Source organism: Malania oleifera, chromosome 11 (assembly GCF_029873635.1).
Source record: "Malania oleifera isolate guangnan ecotype guangnan chromosome 11, ASM2987363v1, whole genome shotgun sequence".
In the NCBI taxonomy this organism is placed as follows: Eukaryota; Viridiplantae; Streptophyta; class Magnoliopsida; order Santalales; family Ximeniaceae; genus Malania; species Malania oleifera.
In genome coordinates, this window is record NC_080427.1 from 13,943,988 (window position 1) to 13,960,358 (window position 16,371).

At 35.2% G+C, this 16,371-nt stretch overlaps 1 protein-coding gene across 1 annotated transcript; it reads right to left on the reverse strand.

The window, feature by feature from the left end:
• Positions 1 to 12,508: 12,508 nt before the first annotated feature.
• LOC131167278 (uncharacterized) lies at positions 12,509 to 14,694 on the reverse strand. Its single transcript, XM_058126018.1, has 2 exons — positions 14,367 to 14,694; positions 12,509 to 14,265 (listed from the first exon to the last, which is right to left on the reverse strand). Exon 2 carries the CDS (start codon positions 13,732 to 13,734, stop codon positions 12,766 to 12,768), a length of 969 nt encoding a protein of 322 aa, XP_057982001.1. The 5' UTR covers positions 13,735 to 14,265; positions 14,367 to 14,694; the 3' UTR covers positions 12,509 to 12,765.
• Positions 14,695 to 16,371: the final 1,677 nt, after the last annotated feature.

Below are 16,371 nucleotides of genomic sequence, written 5' to 3' on the forward strand. Positions count from 1 at the left end.
AATTTCAGTATTATACATTTATAGAAGATGATTTACATGTTAAGAAAATTTATTATGATATAGTATGCTTATGTTTAAAAGTACAAATTTCCATCATTTATCAGTTACAGTTGATATATATATATATATATATATATATATATATATATATATATTACAACTAAATTGCTTGTAGTATATATATTTATAACACGCTAGAACTTATGTTGCCATACACTGATGATACTCTATCCCACTTACTGAGAGGTGTCTCACCCCAAGAATTCAAACTTTTAAGAAGATCTAGTCAGGCGAGCGGAGCGAGCTCTAAGGTAGAGGAGGTGTTGGTACAATCCTAGATTCAGACTAAGTGATGAGCTGGGAGATGTGTTTTGTATAATCCCTACGGCGTTTTATGGTTTTTAGAGATACATATGTATATTTTTGAAGATAGTAGAACTCTGATATTGTATATAAGGTTTAGGTATATTATGTTTTCTGCTACATAGATAGTATGTATTTATGGATAGGTATCCCTGGTACCCACTTTGGGTTCGAGATGACATTGTGGATATTATTATTGGTATCTGAGTAATTTAATATTTTTAGCACTATGGAAAAAAAAGTAGCAGAATTATTGGGTTGTTACATTGTGGTATCAGATTCTAGGTTGCTAGGTTCTGTAGACTTTAGTGTACAATGGAAAACAATACCAGAGTATAAGAATGAATCTTGATGAGGGTAAGAAATGGGTAGACTGAGTTTTCAGTAAGTCAATGAGGGAGATTAAGATGAGAATTTAGAGTTTTGTCTCACAGCCTAGAGGCAGAGACTTTGGGGTGGTTTCTGTGATTTTCCTGGAATGATGATTTCAGGAAAACCATGGTAAACTATCATCGATTTTTGTTTCTAAGTGGTAAGATTGAACCTTGAATTAGTTGATTGGTGGTATGAGAATATTTTTTGGTTCTTAGATAGATTAATGTATTAGTTATGTTATGAAGTTAGGAACCTTAAACTCTTTTCGTTCTATTTCAGGATGGACCCTGGAAATAGCGATGCATATGCTGGTGGTGATAACGATGCAGGGCAACTAGTCTAACCTTATTCATAGTTACTATCCCATTCTCATCCTTCTTATTTCTATACACCAATTTGGTTCCAATAATTGTATGATCATTAGGCCTAGGAACTTGGGTCCTCACTTTGCTTCTTTCAAATTGATTAAGTTCTTCTTGCATGGACATCACCCAAGACTCATCCTCTATGGCTTCTTTAATATTTTTAGGTTCTTCTTGGGATAAGAATGAAAAGTGGCTCACTAGGTTTCTCAAGGAAGATCTTGTGGCTACACTGCGGGAAGGTTCACCTATGATTTGATCTATAGGATGGTTCCTAATAAATTTCCAATCCCTAGGCAGCTTCTAAACTTCATTCTTATTTTGATTATCTTCAGATGATTTATCATTTATTTATGAGTTTTCATTCACATTGTTTTCAATAGATAGCTTGTCTAAACATTTTCTAGTGTCAATATCATCTTCATCATCTTTCTTAGAAAATGGATTACATTCATCAAATACAACATGAATAGATTCAATGATAGTTAAGGTTCTCCTATTAAATATTCTATATACTTTACTATTAAGAGAATATCCTAAGAAAATGCCTTCATTAGATTTAGAATCAAATTTCCCTAGATGCTCATTATCTCTAAGCACAAAGCATTTACAACCAAAAAAATGAAAATAGGAAATATTAGGTCTATGGTTGTTCCACAATTCATATAGGGTTTTATTAAGTGAAGGTCTAATTAATACCCTATTCATGACATAACATGCAGTATTTGTAGCCTCAGTCCAAAAATATTTAGGTCGCTTATGTTCATTTAGCATAGTCCTACCCATTTCTTGTAATGATCTATTCTTTCTTTCTACCACTCCATTTTGTTGAGGGGTCCTAGGTGCAGAAAAGTTGTGTGATATCCCCTCTAGGCCACAATAATTTTCTATGCCATCATTTTTAAATTCAATGCCTCTATCACTTCTTATATGAGTTATCTTAAAGCCCTTTTCATTTTGAATTCTCCTGCATAGCTTAGTAAAATGTTCACACGATTCATTTTTATGTGAGAGAAACAACATCCATGTGAACCTAGAATAGTCATCAACAATAATAAAAAAAATGCATATAATTTTCCACCTAGACTTTGCATTGAATTAGGACCAAATAAATCCAAGTGAAGCATTTCAAGTGGTCTAGTGGTGGATATAAATTTCTTTTTCTTAAAGTTTGATTTTGTTTGCTTACCCATTTGACATGCATCACATATTTTATCTTTCACAAATGGTGTTTTAGGAAAGCCTTTCACTAAGTCCTTTCTTACTAGTTTTGACAACAAATCCATGCTAGCATGTCCTAAGCGCCTACGCCATAACCAACTAGCTTCATTTATTGTAGAGAAACAAGTTACTTGTTGCAAAGCTAGATTATAAAAAGTAGTAATATATACATTTTCATGGCGATCTGCAGTGAAAAGAATTTTATGATATGATTTACTTTCAATTATGCATTTATCATTTTCAGATGAAACCTTATAGACTTTATCACACAATTGACTAATGCTCAACAAATTATGCTTCAAGCCATCAACTAATAGAACATTATCAATAATCAGGGAAGGATCCTTACCAACCTTACCTACGCCGATGATGCGCCCCTTTGCATTGTCGCCAAAAATCACGTACCCTCCATCCTTGGGAGTGATTGAAGCGAATTTTGCCTTGTCGTCGATCATATGCCATGAGCACCCACTATCCAAGTACCACTTGTCCTTTGAAGAGGACGATCTCAAAACACCTACAAGAAAGTTTAGGTAACTTATGCTGGTCTCCAAATTTTGTTGGGTCCACTAGGGTTAGTGCTCGGATCACCTTTAACCATCCACACTTTCTTGATTCTCACATGTTTATTCCTAAGTAGACAATCAAATTGAATGTGGCCGATTTTCTTAGACTTAAAACATTTCATTTAACACCTTGGATCTTTACGCGGGATTTGAGATTTTGATTCACGTGTAAAATGTCCCAGATAAAGATTAGGTCATCTAACATTTTTAACACCATTAAAACCAAGACCCTCTTTACTAAGAGAGTTTCCTTGGGCCCCAAAGAGTTTTTCAAAATTTCCTTTCCCCTCAGTAAATTTAAAAACGATTTTGGAGCTATCTACCAGTTTTCTTTCAAGCTCATCAATTTTCAAATCTTTTTCTTTAAGAATCGAAGCATGAGAATTTTTTGCCATTTCAAATCATTTTGACTAATTTTTGCATTTCTTTTTTAAAACATCATTCTCCTTTGTCATTTTATTCAATAGTTTAGACACACAAATATATTCAAATTGCAATTCTCCAAAAGTAGGCATGCTATCAAAGTCACAATCATCATTAGAAGAATAATATGAAGATAAAGAACAAGAAGAAAATACCTCATCATCATGTGTCATCAAGCATAGGTTAGCAACCTCTGAATCACTGCGGTCTAAGTTTGAGTCACTTCTACTTAGTTTATCCCATGAAGTGCCTGCTTTCATAGCTTTCTTCTTTTCTTGGTTTCCTTTTTTAGTAAGGGGCAATCCAGTTTGATATGCCCAACCTTGTTGCAGTTATAGCACTTAAGAGCGTTTGATTTCTCCTTTGTTTTACTCGACTCTCCCTTCTCAGATGCAGACTCCCTATACCTTTTGTATGGTTTACTATTCTTCCTAAAGAATCTACTAAATTTCCTAGTTAGCATGGCCATATCATCTTCAGAATCATGTTCGTTGCACTCACTAGATGTATAAGTGGAAGTTTTCAATGCAGTCACTTTTCTTAACCTATTATGTTCATTAAGTTTGTTATTTATAGCTAATTCATAGGTGATCAGTGAACCTATCAACTCATCTAATGTCATGGCCTTAAGGTTTCTACCCTTAGAAATGGTTGTAGCCTTAGCTTCCCAAATAAGAGGCAAGCCTCTAAGGACTTTCCTAATCATCCCATATGTAAGATAGGTCTTACCTAATCGATGCAGTGAATTAATGATGTGTGTGAATCTAGTGTACATGCTCTGAATGGACTCACCAGTGTTCATCCTAAATGTTTTATACTCACTGGTCAACATATCAATCCTACTATCTTTTACATCTCTAGTACCCTCATATGTGACCTCTAACTTATCCCATATCTCCTTAGTAGATGAGCATGTCATAACTCTATTAAATTCATTTACATCAAGACAACAATACAAATTATTCATAGGAATGACATTCAAACTAACAGCTTTTGTATCATCATCATTATATTCTTTCTCAGTTTTAGGAACGCTAGTTGTACCCTCAGTTTCATAGGAACATAGTTACCCCTAGAAACAACTTTCCACGCCTTCTAATCAATGTTATGAAGATAGATGTGCATCCTATGTTTCCAGAAGGTGTAATTGACACCACTAAAAATTGGAGGGTGTGTGGATGAGGGTTCCCTAGGGAAAGGGGTTACAATGCTATGAGCCATCTATATCTTTTGCAAACTAACTATTAAGTCTGGCTCTGATATCAAATGTTAGCTTTACTGTAATCCCAAGAGAAGGGGGGGGGGGGGGATGAATTGGTATTTTAAAAATTTGTTCCCTAGGTCAATCCACTAACAAAAGTATTATACAAGCCTAAGGTAAATCTAGTACATATAAAATAAATCAATATAAATGATCAGCGAAAATTAAATTGCATAATTAATCTAACTAAGCATGCATAATAAAGTAGTAAATGAAGACAACACCCAAAAATGTTATTGAGGTTCGGCTAACTGCCTATGTCCCCGCCTTGGCTAACAAGCACAAAGATTACACTATAAGCTCACTTAATGGGTAGAGCGGCACCTAAATACAACCAGGTCAATTAACACAGGTCTGACCTCAACCTTTACACACACTCCTTCTGGGCTGGATTACCGCCTCCTCAGGCCATGCATGGGACACAATCTGTATTTCACAATACAAACTGGGTACAGTGATTACGTTTCTCAATCAAGAAAATATGTACCAAATGTAATCAATCAACCACACATCAACAGTATAGGAAATTGTAAGCTCAGTAATGTGATTTTGTGCAAGCAAACACTTAGCAATGTATAATCACAAATATGCTCGAGAGTGTTCTAACAAGCTATTTCTTTAAAACAAGATATAACAAATCTTAATAATAGATTAGAGTTTCAAAGATGTTGCAAACAATATTCAAACTAACTCAAAATATTTTTCTCAATGAAATAAGCACAAGAGTTGTTTGAAGAATATAGCTTGTAAAATATTTTGTACACAAAAATTATAGCTTTAGGAATCTTGCAATAACAATGCAAAGATCCTCAAGCTACCGAGTTTTCCCAACACAAGATTTATAAAATTTAAATGTGTGGGTTAACTTTTTGCTTAACTCTCCAAAATCAATAACAATAAACAACCAAAATATTGAGTGTATTAAGCAATCTATAACAAAGCAATAGCACAATAAGAACTCTCACAATACTACGATTGATTAAAGAAATGAGTGTATGAGAGAATTTGAAGTAGAATGGCCGGGCAAAATAAGCTTTTTGAGTTTGAGAGGATTTCTTGCTAATGATTTCTCTAATCTCATACTAATCTTCTCAAATAAGGCTCTATATATAGAAATACCCCAAATTATAACCGTTAAGGACTCATAGGGCATTATTAGCATTGTTTCAAAACCATTTAGAAAGAAATAACCCCTTCTAATTGTGTTTAACCACAGTAAAAATAAAACAACCCGAGAGTTTTCGGGTGGCTGAACCATGATTCGGTTGCCCGAACAGAGACAATGAAAAAACTCAGTTTTTGAAGTTTGGTTGCTTGAGCATGGGTTTGGTTTGCTGAACCAAGGCGATTTCCACACCGTCTGAGATTTGGGTACCTGGTTTGACGTTTGGTTAACTAAACTCATGTGTTCGGTTGCCTGAGGCTATTGTGAACGTATAAGTTTGGGCAGCCGAGTTGTAGGGAAAGGTTTGATCAACGGTTCGGTCACCGGTCAATGGTACATGTATTTTAGTTTGGTTTGCCAAACTCAGGTCAACATGTTGACCGGTCCACAGTTCGGGCGCCAGAAGTGTTTTAAAAACAATGGGTTCGGTCACTCGACCTCTCACAATTTTGCCTATTTAGTCTAATTCATTTCAATTCTTTTGCCTGATAATGTAAATTGAAATTAGGATAGCTTCCCGCGAGGGGGGGGGGGGATTGGATTTTTAAAATTCTTTCAAGTTTAATTCTTTGTTGTATATCAATAATCACAACAAGTAAATACAAAAACAATTCAACCACAACCAATCAACAAGATAATCAAAATCTTGTTCTTTGTATCAATAGCCCTTAATAAATTGTTAAACATGTTGAATTTATGTAAGCCCTGTATTATTCCAAACTCACACTTCTTCTTAGTGTTTAGTTTTTAAACAAATTTTCAGATTAATAAGTTTAGGATGATCAACCAACGTAGTCTCTTTCGGTTTCGGCAATTAATGTTGATAAAGCCAAAAACATATTATCCTCCCTTCTATTTAACAGTCATACACTCAGAATTTAAAAATTTAAAGCATACACACAGGTTGTGAGTATTGCTGACAAATAAAGAGTAAGGAAGAAGAGAGATACACAATGTTTTACGAGATTCGTCTTATATCCAGCCTACGTCCTCGCCTTTGGCAAACCACCAAAGGATTCACTAGTTCAGTTCCGTTGAAGGGTCGAACAATACCGATTACAATCACTACTTCCTTTAGGCTAGAGCCCGCCTCTCCAAATGATAGTCCCTTGTTTGGTCCAACGATTCTACAACCTTGAATAGTCTATACACAAGAACCAAGATAGAGAAGAGTTTGTGTACAAGAAAACACTCTCACAACAGAGTAGGTTAGTACAACATTTAGTACAAGTATACTTCAAAATAATTCAAATATAAAAGAATTTGAAGCTCAATACTGAATTTAGATCACCAAATATCTTCCAAGTATTGAAAGATTCATACTTTGAAAGCTTTATTTCGGAGTTTGAATCAGCAGCAACTCAGTATTTGAAGTTGGAAAAACACAAGAGAGTTTGAAAGCATTTTGAGAACTTTGATTGCTGGAAATTTCTTGGGGTGTAAAATCTTTGAAGTTTGGGGCTATTTATAGATGTTTTAAAAGTAATTCCTTACCTCCAAAGTTTCCTTGAAGTAATTCCCAAGTTTTTCAAAATAGTAGAGCCCAAAAATATCATTTAAAAAATCTTCCCGTTGGAAATTTTTAAACCAATGTTCGAGTGGCAGTTGCCTATCATAGAAGAAACTTAAAACACAGAACGCTGGTAGTCACCTGCCAAAACCCAGGTAGTCGCCTGGTATGACCACCCAGGCGCTTGGCTATGTTTAGGCAGTTGCCTGACACCCTACTACCTCTTTGAAAATTCTTCATTTAATTTGGGCAGTTGCTTGCCACATGAAGGTAGTCGCCTGACCCTTCTGTTTTACTAAAAATATTTTCTTTTTAAAACCCTTCTTTTCTTTGATTTGAAAAACATACTATAGGGTTTTTCTAAAAATATATTTCTAAATTTCTTTTGATTTTATGAGAACTTCAATTCAGTTTATACTTGAAATTAACTTGAAGTACTTACATACAAACATCCTTAAAACTTTATTCCTTTGATCTTCAAGTTAATCCTTGTTCTTCTATCATCTTTGAGTTTTTGATCTTTTCTTTGGGCTTTCATCAAGTTATCTTTAATCCTAATGCTCTTCGAGATCTTTTTTGATCCATAAACTTTATCATCCTTTTGAGCTTTGTCACTACCTTTAAGCTTTGTCTTTTTCCTGAAAAACTTTCACTTAAACCATATTAAACACTTCATGATTTGTTTTCATCAAAATAAGAATTATAAGCCTTGTTAGGTCAACATAAGTGATTATGGGGACTATTTTGTGCATTTGTGTAGGGACGTAAGGTCTTTCTAAGGTCTATGAGCTTACAACAAACCTATATGCATGATATGCAGAGATTATTACAAATCTTTTTCCCATAATTACTATTACATACCCAACTTGAATAATAATATAAATTACAACATAAAATAATCTTCAGAGTTTTCAGGCTTTACTTCATGTGCCATTAATTTTTCTGTTAATATTAAACTGCACACAATCTAGATAGCCATCAAATACTTGAGTATTTGTCATTATCAAAACCGGGCATGACCTATGAGGTCAATAGTTTGTTGGTTGCTTTCTGATCAAGTTTATAATTTGGTTAGCATATAATATTTTCTATTTTTTTCTCTTTTATTTTGTTTAAATGTCAAAAACTTAGATGTGCACTTGGTATATATATTAATGAGTTAATTTTAAAGCTGATCTAATAAATGAGATAGACTTGAAAACAACTCGAGCTTACTTCATCCTAAACCTTCTTAACAAACAAGATAAATTTGGAAAAGAGTGAACTTGACTTCTACAACTGAGCATCTACATACTTGATGTAGAAATTGAGAATTGCATGCTGCATAGATGACTAGGATATTGCCTGCTTGTTGAGTTGAAAGCATCTGCATGTTTGATGTAGAAATTGTGAAATGGATACTGCTTAGTTGACTAAGATGTTGCATCTTGGTTAATTGAACAAATTAAGAATTGCATACTGATTAGTTGACATTGAGCTCGATGTGCCAGAGCTAACGATGCCCAGAAATTTCATTCCAATTAAAAATTATGCGCTTAGAGGCAAACTTAGTAAACTTAGTTGAATTTAATCATTGAAATGTCCAATTCAGGCATACATGGTCCAAAACGAGTTGGGTCAGTCTTGACACGTCCGTCACATCGAACTGGACATGCCGGATTTGATGGTGCCCAAAAACTCCTCCCTAAGAGCTTTTTCCCCACTTAAAAGTAAAGTTAGAATACAAACAAATTTAGTAAACTTAGTTCATTTTAAGCACTCAAGTGTCCAAGTCGGGCATATGAGGTCCAAACCAAGTGCGGTCAATCGTGACATGTCTATCACATTGACCTAGATGTGCCAAAGCTAATGGTGTCCAAAAAATCCTCCTCGGGAGCTTTTTCCTCATTGAGGAGCAAAGTTAGAATACAAACATAACAATTAAACTTAGTTCATTTTAAGCACTTAGATGTCCAACTCGGGTATACGAAGTCCAAACTGAATTGTGCGTTAAACCCGACACGTCCATCACATCAAACTAGATGTGCCGGATCTGATGGTGCCCAAAAAATCCTCTCCGGGGAGCTTTTTCCCCACTTAGAAGTAAAGTTAGAATGAAAAAAAAAAATGTAGTAAATTACTTATTTCATTTTAAGAACTCAATTGTCAAAGTTAAGCATATAAGGTCCAAATTGAGTGTGGTCAGTCTCGACACGTCCTTGACATTGAGCTCGACGTGTCGGAGCTAACGGTGCCCAAAAATTTCATGCCAATTGAAAATTATGTGTGTAGAGACAAACTTAGTAAACTTAGTTGAATTTAACCATCTTAGTGTCCAATTCGGGCATACGAGGTCCAAACTGAGTTGGGTCAGTCCTAACACGTTCATCACATCGAACTAGATGTGCTGGATTTGATGGTGCCCAAAAACTCCTCCTCGGGAGCATTTTCCCCACACTTATAAGTAAAGTTAGAATACAAACAAACTTAGTAAACTTAGTTCATTTTAAGCACTCAGGTGTCCAAGTCGGGCATACAAGGTCCAAATTGAGTGCGACTAGTTCCGACATGTCCATCACATTGACTTGGACGTCCTGGAGCTAATAGTGTCCAAAAAATCCTCCCCGAGAGCTTTTTCTCCACTTAGAAGTAAAGTTAGAATACAAACATATATAGTAATTAAACATAGTTCATTTTAAGCACCCATGTGTCCAATCCGGGCATATGAGGTCCAAACTGAATTGCGTTAGTCCCGACAAGTCAATCACATCGAACTAGACATGCCGGATATAATGGTTCCCAAAAACTCCTCCCCGAGAGTTTTTTTCCCACTTAGAAGTAAAGTTAGAATGTAAACAAACTTAGTAAACTTAGTTTATTTTAAGCACTCAAGTGTCCAAGTCAAGCATACGAGGTCCAAACCGAGTGTGGTTAGTCTCGACACATCTGTGACACTGAGCTCGATGTGCAAGAGTTGATGGTCCTAAAAAATTCCATATCAATCAAAAATTATTTGCTTAGAGGAAAACTTAGTACTCTTAGTTGCATTTAATCATCCAAATGTCCAATTCAGGCATACAAGGTCCAAACTGAGTTGGGTTAGTCCCAACACGTCCATCACATCGAACTAGATGTGCTAGATCTGATGATGCCTAAAAACTCCTCCTCAGGAGCTTCTCTCCACTTAGAAGCAAAGTTAGAAAACAAAAAAACTTAGTAAACTTAGTTCCTTTTAAGCACTCAAGTGTCCAAGTAGGGCATACAAGGTCCAAATCGAGTGCGTTCAGTCCTGACATGTCTGTCACATTGACCTGGATGTGCAAGAGCTAATGGTGTCCAAAAACTCCTCCTCGCGATTTTTTTTTCCCACTTAGAAGCAAAGTTAAAATACAAACATAGTAATTAAAATTAGCTCATTTCAAGCACCCAGGTGTCCAATTGGGGCATACAAGGTCCAAATTGAATTATGTCAGTCCCGACACGTCTGTCACATTGAACTGGACATGCCAGATTTGGAGGTCCCCAAAAACTCCTCCCCAGAAGCTTTTTTTCCACTCAGAAGCACAGTTAGAATACAAACATAGTAAACTTAGTTCATTTTAAGCACTCAGGTATCTATGTTGGGCATATGAGGTCCAAATCGAGTGGGGTTAGTCCTAACATGTCCATGACATTGACCTGGATATGCTGGAGCTGACGGTTTCCGATAACTCCTCCCCGAGAGTTTTTTGCACACTTATTTAGTCGATTATAGCACTCAGGTGTCCAAGTCGGGCATACGAGGTTGAAACCAAGTGTGGTGAATTTCGACTAATAAAACATAGCTATATAAAATTGTATCATTTTTTTAATTATGTTCAAATGTCCGATCATTTTGCTATCAAATCATTTATACTTATAGTACGTATACATATATGTTCAAAAATCGTATACTATTTTTTTTTTTTATAATTGTTAATTTGTAGGGTTTGTGGCTGTCACAACATTAGGACGATGCCACACACTACAGTCAGATGAAACTTTTGAATTTTTCTATATTTCTTGTTATTTGAATAGAATGATTTTTTGTATTTTAATTTGAATTTGTATAGTACATTTGTATTTTATTAGAATTAGAATTTTGAATAATTTATGAATTTTTTAGTAATTATGGTTTAATATTATGTATGCTAAAGTGTAATTACAGGTTTTTACAAAAATTAATGAATAAAATAAAAAATATTATTAATATTAAATTATTAGTGACGGTTTTAAAATAGTTGAATATTTAAAAGTATTAGCGATGATTTTAAAATTGTCACTAATAGTCATTTATTAGTGAACTGTCACTAATAATGGAGTATTAGTGGTGGTTTTATTCCATCACTAAAATCTTAAGACCGTCACTATAAATTCTACATTTTCTAGGCTCAAAATCGTCACTAGTAGTCTATTATTAGTGACGGTTCAAAAACCGTCACTAATGACTGCTCCAGTGAGCATCAATGACGATTTTAAAACTGTTACTAATAATTAACTATTAGTGACGATTTTGAACCGAGAAACTGTAGAATTTAAACTGTCACTAATAGCTGCTCCAGTGAGTATTAGTGACGATTTTAAAACTTTTACTAATAATTGACTATTAGTAACGATGTTTAGCTGAGAAATTGTAGAATTTTTAGTGACGGTTTTAGAATTTTTGTGACGGAATAAAACCGTCACTAATACTTCATTATTAGTGAAGATTTTGAAATTCGTCACTAATAAATAGTAGTAATTGCAGATATAGTGACAAATTTAAAATCATCACTAATACTGATAAAATTGTGACTACTACTATTAGTGATAGTTTTTTGATTATTAGTGACGGTTTTAAACTGCCACTAATAACCTTATTTTTTGTAGTGTGAGTGGGGTGTAGTTGCCTCCTCCTCCTCCTCGTATTTTTTTCCCAGTTTTAGTGAGATTGGTGTACTCCGTAGACGTAGGTCAGTTTGGGCTGAACCATGTTAAATCTTAATCTCCATTTCTTGCTTGTTTATTTATTTTTTGTGGTGTGATTGTTGCTCCCTGGTCCCTAACACACAATGCTTTGTGCCATGGACAAATCAAATATACATTGAGAGATGGAAAATGAAGGTCATAAATGACGTCATGAAAAAAAGAAGAAAAGGGGATTTTAAAATATATATTCTCTCGACCCCAAAAGGCTCAATTTGTACAACATATTTATAAGTTGGATCAGGATTAATTCATACAAGGTATGTATGTATTTACGTACAAATCACATAATTTAGTTCATACAAAGTAGGTATCTACGGGATTTCATGGCTTAATTCATACAAGGATGTACACAGCTGCATCTTGCAAACACTTTGACATGAGGCCTGCACAATGCTTTGAACCGTGGGAAGAAAAGGATTCTATATAATTAAAGGTGATATGAATTAATTAGTTCTCGCAATTTTGCCAGTCTTCAAACTCTCATAACTCATAAGGCCCATAGTCATCACTTAGGATGCAAACATGTTCTAAGCATTTGCCTCGCTGACTATATTTTACAAATCAATAGCCTTTTCCATGATCCGAGAATCTTCAACTGACTTTGGTTCGAGGAATGTCAATGTAACATTTGAGGAAGATCTAGGGAACTCCATTACCCTTTCAATAGTCTCCCTTGCATCATCAAGTCCTATAAGCCAAAGAACACTCAGTTTCTCCAATACACGTCCATTCTTCAGCAAAAACCTGATCACCTCAATCTCATTCTCGTAGCAATCACAATTACGGAGCTCGACCATCTTAAGATGATACGTCAAACATGGAATTGCCTCATCTGGCATCTTAATATCATTCAATTCGCGCCCATTAGCTTGAAATTCTATTGCAAGAGCATCTAGATGGGGACAGCACTTGAGCAATCCGAGCATGGCTTTGAAGAAGCATTCATCCAAACCAATGGAAAATTTTAAGGACTTCAAATTGTCAAAGGAAGAAAAGCACGTGCAGTGCCCCATATTAGCAACTGTATGGTAAAGATTCGACAAACAAACAACGTCAAGCTTCAAAGATTTTGCATTCTGAAGTCCTCTGAGGATCTCACACACTTTACTACCATGTTCTTCATCCGAAACATTATTTAAAACTTCTAAGCCCACATATGCGTCGTCAAGAGTAAGAAGGTCCTGCAATAAGAAGTTCTGGGGCAGTGGACCATAGTAATATAGAGATACGAGACTTGGGCAAGCTACTTTTAGTACGCTGTTGCATAAACCATTATCACCGTCGTGTATAATTTTCAGCCTCTTCAGATTACTCGTAGAAATATCAATAATGTTGAAACCATAAAAAACGCACCACTGCAACGTTAAATTCTGAAGAAGAGGAAACCTGGAAAAGATTTTTCCTTCGCTTTCACTCAATAATTCAACATTCATGAATTCAAGGGTTGTAAGGTGGCTGAAACTCACAGCACTTGGAAGAATGAGGCCGCATTTTTCCAAGAAGTGCAGCTTGAATACCGCCATAGATTTGCAGGTTAAAAGGCAACTGGGAACAAAAATGGTGTTCGTGAAATTAATGATAGGTGAAGCTCCTTGACATTTCGCCTTGCAACTATATTCATCCACCTGTGAACCGTGTAATCATCTTGGAAGCAAAACCACGAGAGGCGAAAGCGTTGAATATGACAATACCCACGTTGGGACAGCAAAACCCAGTTCACAAAATCCTTGAAATTCTCATTAACAGTTTGCGGAGACCATCTGAACACTGCTTTTGCCCAAATGGTGTGGATATTGAAATAAAAATAAGGCACTGAAACCCACAAGTACCTCCATTTTCTACACACTGCACTAACTCTGATCACATCTATGGTTTCGAGGAATGAGAACACGTGATGAATGATTGGCAGTGGCAAATTGCTTAACCTGTCACGATCTTCTTCAAGTCTAGGGCTTTTGAGCTTCGATGAAACTAGGTCTTGCTCATCCATTCGGGCGATGAATTAAAGATGAGCTCTCAGAACAGAAAGTTGTGCGCGGGCTTCGTTCCTGAAACTTTTATCAAACATTTGATAGGCAATATTGCAGTGTCCTTTTACTGCTGATAAAAGAAAAGCTATCAAATGCCATATTCAAAGAGAAGGTTGCATAGTTACCTGTTCAAATAAAAACATGCGATGAGCTTTCCTCTTGATCAAGCTAACGCTGTTCTCGGATATATCACATTTACGGCTAAAAATTCAAACGGCCATTGCAGAACAAGAAGCTCACTAAACCAGAAGCTGCAGAGATGCAAAACACTATCTTTCTCATTCATATAAACACAAGGACTTGATTATTTCAGACATGGGTTTTCCATCCGTCTGTGTTTATAATATAAACACATGGAGACGGCGACGGGACGGCCCGGGCAGCGACAAAGAGAATTTGAAACCCGAAGTGCTGCAGTCCAAGTGATGCATGCACATGGACACGTGCCCATCCTCTCGTTAGGAACGTCTACGTAACCAGAAGGGCTCAAGATTGAGGACACGTCGCGGTCCAGAACCGGCTATACCTTAGCTAGGCTGAATTCTACTTAAACGGTTCGGTTCGCGGAAAATTTAAAATTTAAAATTAGTTTTTTTTTTTTTAAATTGAAATATTATTGAGTCCATATTCTTTTTTATCTTAACATTAGATAATGATTAAATATATTAAAGTAACATAAATATATAGATGAAAATGCAAATTAAAACAATATCATATTACACTACAAAACAATTTGTTTTTATTGGCGAAAGTATTAGTGGCAGATTCAATTTCGTCACTAAAAGTGAGTATTAGTGACGGTTTTTAAGAATCGTCACTAATAGTATAAGTATTAGTGACGGTTTTAACAACCATCACTAATACGATACTATTAGCGACAGTTTTGAAACCATCAATAATAATTTCGTCACTAAAAATTAGTTTTCCCGTTCAAACTATCGTAGTAAACCGTGAGTTGTCACAGTCAAGTTGTATTTGTTGTATGAACAGTTAAAACATGAGTTATTTAAAATGTCATGAAACATGGACTGATGTAATATGCTGATTATGCTTATACAAATGTCCTATGTGGACAGATTATTGATTCTGGTTGACTATGATCTTACTTGGGGACAAATTTTTGAATTTTTGCCTAGTAGAAATGGACCTGAGTTTTCACGAGCAAAAGAATGTCATTGCATTTCTTTTGTTGACTTCTTTACTTCTAGAAATTGTCTTGAAAATATGTGATGTTGTTGAGTTCAGTTGGACTGAGTTGCACATTTGTAGGCTCTGGTTTTAACAAGTTGAGCTGTTTTGGACAGGTTTTACTCTTTAGCATGCTAAATATATGCACTCATGTCCAACACTTGGTTTATATCATTCGATAGTAATGGAAATGTTGGCTGGAAACTAGTTCAGGGTGTCTTTGGTTCTAGAAAACTTGAATGCTCGTCTGATATTCATATTTGTCATTGTATGTGGATGGCTTTTCATATTTATGTTTCTGTTAAGTCATTTTGAGGATGTAAAGGAATTGTTTGTTGTTTTGCCCTATTTTATTTGATATGATGCACTGAAATGGACTTACAATGACGAAAACCATTATTTTATATTGTTTGTTTTCTTGCGAAGTTAGGAAAGTCCAATGGATGGAACTTTTTATTCATGTTATGCTAATAAACTGAAAGTGAAAATGCAACACAGGGTGAGGTTTTATTTTGATTTTCAAGGATTATGGTGACAGGTTTACACTTGTGTACATTAATTGACAGTTTTATCCCTTAAGATTAGATGGACTAGTTTTTCATGTCTTGTTGGCCTTACAAGTCTTAAAATCTTGTTTTGATGATAACAAATCAAAGGAACTTAACATATTTGGTTAAATAATGATATTTCAGGACTCAAGTATGAGAATACAAGGTCAAGTGCTCACAAGGATCATTGAAAGCTTATACTCCAAAGAAAGATGATCAAATGAAGCTTACATACTATTAAGGCATGGATTCAAAGATAATCTAATAAAATTTGAAGATCATGAGAGCATGAATATTAAAGAGAACTTGTTAAAAACTTAAAATATATTGAAACTTGAAGACAAGATGGAGTCAAAGAAAGACAAGTATGAAGACTTAAGTGCTTAAAATATCA

What these genes read in the sequence shown, in the direction of transcription:
- LOC131167278 (XM_058126018.1), bottom strand. Translation starts at nt 13,734, where the DNA reads ATGGCGGTATTCAAGCTGCACTTCTTGGAAAAATGCGGCCTCATTCTT.